Source organism: Anneissia japonica, unplaced genomic scaffold (assembly GCF_011630105.1).
Source record: "Anneissia japonica isolate Jap-2015-1 unplaced genomic scaffold, ASM1163010v1 scaffold287760_len733007_cov179, whole genome shotgun sequence".
Taxonomy (NCBI): Eukaryota; Metazoa; Echinodermata; class Crinoidea; order Comatulida; family Comatulidae; genus Anneissia; species Anneissia japonica.
The window spans coordinates 198,164-207,878 of NW_022699005.1; the positions used below are offsets into that span (position 1 = coordinate 198,164).

At 35.0% G+C, this 9,715-nt stretch overlaps 1 protein-coding gene across 1 annotated transcript in view; it reads left to right on the top strand.

The window, feature by feature from the left end:
- Window positions 1-9,715, top strand: part of LOC117102789 (CMP-N-acetylneuraminate-poly-alpha-2,8-sialyltransferase-like) — a 21,947-nt gene that overhangs the window by 2,291 nt on the left and 9,941 nt on the right. Inside the window, exon 3 of the mRNA XM_033243196.1 lies at window positions 3,218-3,352. Coding sequence (XP_033099087.1) covers window positions 3,218-3,352 — 135 coding nt within the window. The remainder of the gene's footprint in view (window positions 1-3,217; window positions 3,353-9,715) is intronic.

A 9,715-nucleotide genomic window follows, 5' to 3' on the forward strand; every position in this document is an offset into this window, starting at 1 on the left:
CGATTTTTTTTTTGCTGTGGGCTATCATTTTTTTTTTCTTTTTCTTTATTTTTTTTTACCTCTCAAAAGGGGGAGGGGCTTGGCCGGTCCCCCTAAAACCTCCCTGATAATAATGGGTAATTATGTTTTACTGATTGGCAATAGTAAACATGACATTAAGAATTATAATGGTATAATGGTAAAGGCTAATTTTATTGCAACAAAAATGAGCAAACTATAGAATTAAAAGAAAGGTTACAAAACAACCAAATAAGAAACAATAACACAATCATGACAATAAGAGAAAAAAACCGCATTATTTGAATAATAGGCCAAACAATAAAATTACTGCAATAGATTAATCGGAGAAACGATGAAGAACATGATGTTGGTAGTAGCAGATTTTTTTTCTGTATTGACTGGATGGAAAATTAACAATTACCGTAATTATTCGAATAAACGCCTCGCTTTGAATAAACGCCCCACTTAAAATATACGCCCCCTCAATAAACGCCCCCTCAAGAGCCTCATTTGGAAATGCCCCTCGAATAAACGCCCGAGGTGTTTATTTTTTTCTTCGAATAAACGGCTCCACTGTAAACTGATGTAATAGAAGCAACGTAATTATAAACACATTCTATTAATGTTCTACTCAAGTGGATGGGATTCATAAGTATTTATGATTTCATTTTCAAATAATCCATATTTCATTCAAGAAAGAAAGATTGAATATTATAATATTTGTCAAAGAATATACATCAAGAAATCTCAAGTACATTTCGACATTCAAAATATTCAAAAAGCACACCAAGTATTCGACCAGATAAAGAGATAGGCCTATAAATACAAAAATTTAAGAAGTTATATTAGTTGTAGTTCAATATTTATAGTGAAGGTAAGGGGCGTTTATTTGAGTAATTACGAACAATCAATATTCTCAACAATAAATGCGTTTATTCGAATAAATACGTAATTACGAACAATCAAAATTTCTTATTTTAAAACTATGGTTCATTGGCAATCGCTGTATCACAAAACTATGTTAATTTACCTTGGCGTATTTTATGCGAACAATTAATGGTTACTTTAATTTGCCTTAATTTATAATTTTGATGATTTCAAGAAGAGACGTAGGCTTATATTTGTGTAATTAATGAAAACAATGTATTGCCGTAAAGTATGCTTGCTCTATTTATTTATGGGTCCAATGCAGACGAATTAACGAATTCAATCGCAAGATGGAAAGATACATTTTGAAAGACCCCAAGCCATTGTCCATACCGTACTCGCGCGAATAAGCGCCCGGGCGCTTAAAATATTTTTTGCACTTTTTGAGGGGCGCTTATTCAAACAGGGCGCTTATTCGAACGGGGCGCTTATGAAAACAGAGTAGAAATTGAGGGGGCGCTTATGGAAATAGATGAAAATCGAGGGGTTCTTATGAGAATTTATTGAATTCAAGAAGCACATTTTAAATGAAAAACGATCAGGCCTATATAAAGACATCAGGAAACCGCAAATTACGAATGGTGGTACGGCGGAAAAGATAATAGTGCAGAGAGCTGTTATGAGTACAGTATTACATAACAGCAGAATAGCAGATGGAAATTAGTGGTGGTGGTTAGCTTTTTGGCCATCGGCCGATTGAGATTAGCAGGACGGCATGATCATTGCAGGTTTTCCTGAAAACTCAGATGAGAATGTGTTAAATGTGCAAATTGTCGGAATAGGAGTAGGACTAGGTTATAGACAAATGTAAGAAGATGAAAGTTGGAAATACACTTCCTGACCAGGGAGCTCTCATCCTGTCCAAGATAAATATCCTCATTTTGATATTGACTAAAGGAGAATGTGATTCCTCTCAACATCTCAAATCATGCCAACATCTGCAGTCCCAGGATTGATTGGATTATTGAGGGGGCGTTTATTCGCGCGAGTACGGTATTTCATATTTCAAGATTCAATTATGTTGATCGTTTAATGGGTTTGGATGGTAAGCGATGGCCTAACCTAAACAGGTCACTTAATAATCTGTCTTCGGACTTAAAGGAATTACGTCCATTTATAGATATTTTTTAATTTTATTAAAAAAATAAAAATAAATAAAATATTGATCATCCTAATTGGTTTTGGTCAATAATAACAGACAGAAAGACACACCCGAAAGACAGGCAACCATGAATACATAACCTCCTTGGTGGAATTACTAATGTCTTGTGTTTCCAAATTTACACATTGTACAAATGCCATCATGGTCCCATCCATTTAGATGCAGACTGGTAAGAGCAACGTTAAATTTGTTTTTGTCAAGTAAATGATTTTCAAAATAAATTTCAGATTTTAATTTTATGCAATAACAGAAAAATGATTTAGGCCTACTGAGGGGGTCTTCCAACCCTTTTGGCTCTCTGATATAATTCGTTATTATTGACCAAAACCAATTAGGATGATCAATATATATTTATTTATTTATTTATTTATTTTATTTTTTTTTTTGAAACAGGAAAGGAATTCTGACTACATAATAATAATGTGCTTCTCATGTAAATATATAACATGTGAATAAATGAGAAGCACACTTTTACTCTGTTTTGTAATCGGAATACCTTTCCTGTTTCATGGAAACGCACAATCACAAAGTTTCTTTCAAACAAAATAACTATTTATTTGGTTAAACTATATTGATTTTATTCGAATAAATAGCAACTAACGATCACAGTCTTCTTTCAAGCAAAATAAATATTTATTTGGCGAAACCATAAATATTGATTTTATTATACCGGTACATTGTATATTTGTACTATTGTACATATAATACATTAGTTATGCTTAAAATATAGAAACAGTACGGTATTCGTATGTAGATATAGTATATGTAATATTATACGTTAAATCTGTAAATATGACATTTATTCTGTCAGACTTTAGCCTTGTTCGCACTGGATTTTTAAAATGGTAAATTTAACCAGGGTAACTTTAACCAAAGTCATGGGTACATTTCACCATTGTTCGCACTTGGATTATTCAATAAAATTACACCTGTTTTTAATTTCTAGAAATATCTAGGCTCATACCGTTGAAAATAATATAATGGTAATTGATGGAATTATAATGAAATTGTTGGAAATTTCTCATTAAATTAAATTATGACACACAATGGATCATTGTGTGTTATGTTGAAATGAAATGTGGAACAGTCTACTCTGTAGCCTATTAATGAATTTGCTTTGTTATATAGATATGCTGCTAGTCATATGCATACGGCAGAAATATTGAATAATAAAACGGCATTCAAAGAAGAAACTGTAGTGACACGTGACATATTAATACAAAAGGAAGGAGCTGTAAACGAGACATTGATAGAATATTATAGGTAAGTGATGCTCCAAAAGGTTTAGTCCAGATCGAGATCAATATGTGTTCGCCATAATAAAATAAAAATGATAACTGGTGATGATGATGTGTGTATGAGCGTTGAAACAAAACACTTAAATACTGTAGATGATTCAAATACATTATGATATATTAAATTACCGTGGCGTAGAACATAAGTTTATACCAAAAATCATGTAATTTGAAGTGGTTGATAAAAATACAGAAAAAAACCCTAAAATGCTTTTAAATAATTGGGAACTTAAAATTATACAGAAAACTTAACGTCAACTAGCATACAACGATGTATAAATTTATTTTAAAATATTGTAGTATTTAAATCTATTTGTTCATTATATAATACAGGAACAAAATAATAGTTAAGTTGAATAATTTCATCACCTTCTAAAGAATGTTTTTCTTAATTTTTTTCTTTATTATGAAGGATAATATTAACGTTTTTAATATATCCTTCACACTAAAGAAAATTCAACAACGGGCAGAGTGGAACCAGCACAGACTCTAAGTTCATAAATTGCTGGTCCCCAACCAGTACAACTGCAAAGACACAAACACATTAAACAGTAGTGTTCTTGCAGATATTGTTGATCTTCTACCACAGGGACCCAGTTATAGTAATGGTGTAGTGTACGATCCCTGCAGCTCTTCACAATTCATTCATCACATCTATGATACGGTTCATGAATATCGCGTCAAGTTTTATTTCTGATTGTATGATTTTACCGACACGTAACTCTGCTTTAATATCTAGGCCTATATCATAGATTTTTACCATTGAGCTGGGAACTCACTGTGTCATACAAGCCGTCTGTTGATTATCGGTGGCAGTCTTCATTAAAAACGATTTTGTTGTGCATGCGTCGTGGAGTTTCATTCTCCAGAGAATCGCGTCGACCGATCTATGGGGCACAGTGAGTGCACTGCTTTACTAAACCAAAAATTAGACAGACAAAAACTAAAACACATTTAATATAGCTGTATAAAGTAATTTCAAAATTATTTAGTTATGTTTCCTGAGAAAGTACACAAGGAATTTAGCCGTTTTAACTGCATGCGCTCTACAGTTTAAATTATTATCAAAGGTAATTACAAATGTAGGCCTATTATCTATTGATTCTTTTGATTTCAATACCAGTAATTTATTTAAAACATCAAAACTGGATGACAATGTCAACCGCGTTTTTTTTTTTATCAAACTCCCAATATGAACAGCAATATCAAAGACACCAATTTTCACCACGATTAAATTTGATGGACACCACCACAATTATTTACACTAAATATCAACTAGGCCTACCATTTCTTCAGCTTTGCTACCGTCAATCATCAATTCATTTTTGGCGCCACTCATCAAAGTATTGCACTGGAGCAGTTTTGTTCTTACATTACTTCTTATTTTCGATCATTATTCAATGAATTCATTATTCGTTCTTACATATTTTGGTATGTGAGTATCCAGATTGAGTTGAGCGACAGTTATTTGTGTACATTTTATCATACAAAAGCTGTTACGCACCCCTTGAGGTGATTCAGAACGGCTTTCACGCTATTGTAAACATGGTTTTTAATTTGCAAATCAACCAGGTCTCCCTCAAATTAAAGACTGCTTTTGGAACAGAAATTTTTGTGTGGTCTTTAGCAGCTTTTTTTCTAATTAGAATCCCTTTAATTAAAGACCGGCACTAAAAGTGGTCTTTAAATATCTCTAGAAGAGAAATAAAAAATGACAAGTCTATCGTAAATGTAAGATCGAAGTATTTTTAGCATGAATGTACAGTTACTGAACACCGTTCTCCTAATAATTCAATATACGGAAGTTTTTACACAAAACATCATTGCATATGTTGTGTATTATTTTGATGTAATGTATATAGGCCTAGGTCTATAAATGGAGTGAATCTTTAATTGAAGGGACAGTTAATAATAAAAGATAGGTATTTAACAGGGACCGCGAATGTACAGTTACTGAACACCGTTCTCCTAATAATTCAATATACGGAAGTTTTTACACAAAACATCATCGCATATGTTGTGTATTATTTTCATATAATGTATATAAAATATATATATATATATATATATATATATATATGTATAAAATGTTTAATTCCGTATATAGAACATCGAAACATTTACTGATTCGTCAACAAGCGTCACGTGACAATTTACGCGGAACGCGACCGTTACGTTGAGGATTGCCATTTGCGCCTGTTTTTGGTTGGATGGTAGGCTATGTGGACGTCCGTTTTCTGCATTCAACTTCTGCTGATACGTTTAGAACCCGAACTTTTAATCAAAACAATTTTATGAAACTATGAGAGGTGAAGGTAAGTTTATTATTTGATATGCATTAAGTTAAAATGTCTTTTAAAACTAAAATATACACAATAAAAAACACGTCAACCAGCCAGAGCCGTAGGCCAGGGCCTAGGGGCAGGCCTAGGAAAACACGTCAACTAGCCAGAGCCCTAGGCCTAGGAAAACACGTCAACTAGCCAGAGCCCTAGTAGCCAGAGAGTTGAACAATATAAATTAGGAATAGATTTGCTAGCGAAGGAAGCACAGAGGCGCACTGGAAGCTAGGGTCCAACGCTCATGCCCTCGGAAAAAAAAATCCGTTTTCTGCAATAGTTTGATTGTATTATTTGACGTCAGGTTTATTGGTTTTTGTCATATGGTTCTATCTAAATACGAGTCGGGTTGGCGAAATCTGTCCAGAATACAGACTTTCTCTGTCCAGAATACGGGCTTTCTCTGTCCAGAATACGGGCTGTATGAGGGTGCTGTTGTCCAGAATACGGGCTTTCTCTGTCTAGAATACGGGCTGGGCTGTGAAAATCTGTCCAGAATACGGGCTGTCAAATCTGTCCAGAATACGGGCTATATGGGGGTGCTGTTGTCCAGAATACGGGCTTTCTCTGTTCAGAATACGGGCTGTGAGATCTGTCCAGAATACGGGCTGTAAAATCTGTCCAGAATACGGGCTGTATGGTGGCGCTGTTGTCCAGAATACGGGCTTTCTCTGTCCAGAATACGGGCTGTATTATTATGGTGGCGCTGTTGTCCAGAATACTGGAATACGGGCTTTCTTACATCATATTCTATTTTTAGATTTGGCACATCAGTGGAACGGAAGCCCGTTAGTGTCAACAATGAATAAAAATTTCAAATCAGTTAACATAACACATAATTATGTGGCGGCCGCCACTTAATTATGGGTACCCAGGTTGCGGTATTGCATTAGGCCTATCTTGATGTAGAACAGGCCATTAAAGCGCATAATTGGCCTAGCATTTAATATACGGTAGCATTTAACCTAGCTATTCATTTTAGCTACAGCTTGTAATAGCTTATAGGCCTAATAGCAGTCATATAGCCATTCACAAAATATATCTATATCTTTGCTGTAGCACATCAACTGTATTATATGTTCTATTTTGCTGTTTATGTGAGTGTGATATTGTCTGTTATAGCTGGGTTAAATATTAAAGGGCATTAAATAGTGATTAAAAACATACAATTAGCTGGTCACCAGCTATACCTTATAATAGCAGTCATATAGCACCTATTTCATAGGTGCTTAATAACTAGACTTAAAGAACGTTCTTCACGATCTGATAGTGTTATATTTGATCATGTTAAAAACCTGTCTTGTTAAAAACTGTGAGGCATTCCAATTTGTTTTAGGATTACAGGGTATACTTGAAAATGATAATGTCGTCTGTAATGTAAGTAATAAATTAGGTTTAATATTTTCTAGTACTAGCATTTTTGACAGCTCCCGAAACTGGTCTCTCCTATTGTTTAAAGAAGCGTTCGCTATACGTAGACTACACCCTTTGCTTAACAATGGGCTTAGAGCTTCAAAAGAGCTTTCTTTGTTTTTGTAGGTATCTTTGATCATTAGAGTAAGAATGCTTTGATCTTTTGTTTAAATCACTGCTATGTCACCTACTAGAGGTAATGTTTTGATTGGTTAAACACTTTTCGTACTAGTGCATATAAGCTTGCTAATATGGATAATTTTTCATTCCTGATGATGACATAATTAATGTCGAAATATTGAATCCCAACACGATGGCGTGTATTTCAATACTTGGAGTATGTATTATACTTTCTTATCTGAGATTAATCAGTGGATCTTTCGGCCATTTCAAAAAGTGTTAGCAATTACATGGTTAAGTATTAAATAGCGGTTAAAAGCATGTTCGTAGCTGTTATACAATATAGCTTATAATAGCAGTCATATAGCACCCATTTCACAAAATATAACATCACTAGGAAGCATTAAAATAATAGCGATTAAAAGAATGTCATTAAATAGGCGTTTGCGATGATAGGCGTTAGGTTTAAGCACGTCATCAGGCGTTTGCGACGATAGGCTTTAAGGTTAAACATGTCAGCCATTTTACCATGTCCGCTAATAAATAGGTGTTCGCACCAGCCATTGCATTAATGAAGAGGAATTAGGGTTAATAAGTTTTTCAGACTGAGTCGTCAGTAGGAACTGTGTACGCTAATATATAGGCATTTTCACCGGTCATTTGCAATTGAATATGTTATTTTTCCTATTTGTTATCGTCGCAAACGTCTATTCAATGGTAAAATACTGACGTGCTCCAAACTTAATCCACAAAATAACCATATAATCTATCGGCGCAAATGCCTGACGCGCTTAATTCTAAAGCCTATCGTCCGCAAACGCCTATTCAATGGTAAACCAGTGACGTGCTTAACCATAACGCCTGTTGTTGCAAACCCCTGACTTGCTTAACCCTAACGCATATCTTCGCAAAAGCCTATTCACCTGATGTGCTCAACCCTAATGCCTATCATCGCAAACGCCTATTCAATGATAAACTGCTGGCGTGATTAACCCTAATGCCTATCGTTGCAAACGCCTTTTAAATGGGAATGTGCTAAATTGCTTAACGGTAACGCCTATCGGCGCCAACGCTTGACGTGTTTAACCATAACGAATATCGTTGCAAACGTCTGTTCAACGGTAATCTGCTGACGTACCTAACCCTATAGGCGCAAAAGTCTTCAATGGTAAATGGTAAACTGCTGGCGTGCTTAACTCTAACGCCTATCATTATCGCAAACGTTGTGTAAAAAATGCAGTTAAACAATTGTGGCAGCTACTAACATGCTTTTAATAAGTGATTGCTATATTTTCTGATATTGGTGCTATAATATAATTGATATTATAGCTAGATAGTGACCAGCTACCATGCTTTTAAACACTACCATATTTAATGCTTAATTTTAATCGCTATTTAATATTTAACCCTGTAACTGCTAATATTTTTTTAAATTGGTGCTATATGACTGCCATTATAAGGTATAGCCGGTGACCAGCTACTAGTATGCTTTTAATCACTTAATGCCCTTTAATATTTAACTCAGCTATAACAGACAATATCACAATGATATAAACAGCAAATGTAGGACATTTGATGTGCTACAGCAAAGATATAGATATATTTTGTAAAATGGCTATATGACTGCTATTATAAGCTATGACAAGCTCTAGCTAAAATGACTAGCTAGGTCTATTACGATCATGCGCTTTAATGGCCCGTTCGACATCGAGATAATGCTGTACCGCAACCTGGGTACCAATAAATAAGTGGCGGCCGCCAGATAATTATCTGGTGGCCGCCACTTAATTATCTGGCGGCCGCCAGTTAACTGATTTGAAATTTGTATTCACTGTTGACACTAACGGGCTTCCGTAGAATGTAAACGGTAACATTATAAAAAAAAAATAGCAAACAAGAGTATGGTAAATGGTAAATTTTACGATTTTCATGGATTTTCTAAGCTACAGTTGTAGGCCAACATTGCAGTGCGGCATAATAGGAAACTCATGTTTGCCTGGCCTAGGCCTAGCCTCTGCCGCCTAGGCCAGAGGCCTAGAGGCATACGCCAGTGGCGGCGCCAGCGGGGGGTGGGGGCAGGAGGAAGAGCCATATATTATATAAAGAGTTGCAACATTCCGCTCCTTGGTTTGCGAAAGTCACGTGGTACACACCGTTCATTTTGTGTCATGATCTTCCCGATGAACACATGCAAAGTATATGAGTTACGTACACTGCATATTAATTTCACACACTTAATTTGGTTTACAATTATATTATTTTAAACATCACTTAGTATGGACAGCGTATTAGAATTCATATATAATCGAATATTTGCGCGAGTATGTGCTCGCGTAAATTTCGTTCATAACATCAAGGAAAAGATATTATCAAGGTATATCAATTTGCGATTGCAAATAATGTGCAAAAACCTAGGAGAAAAGCAAAATCACATGAACTATCAAGCAAAAACATGGCTG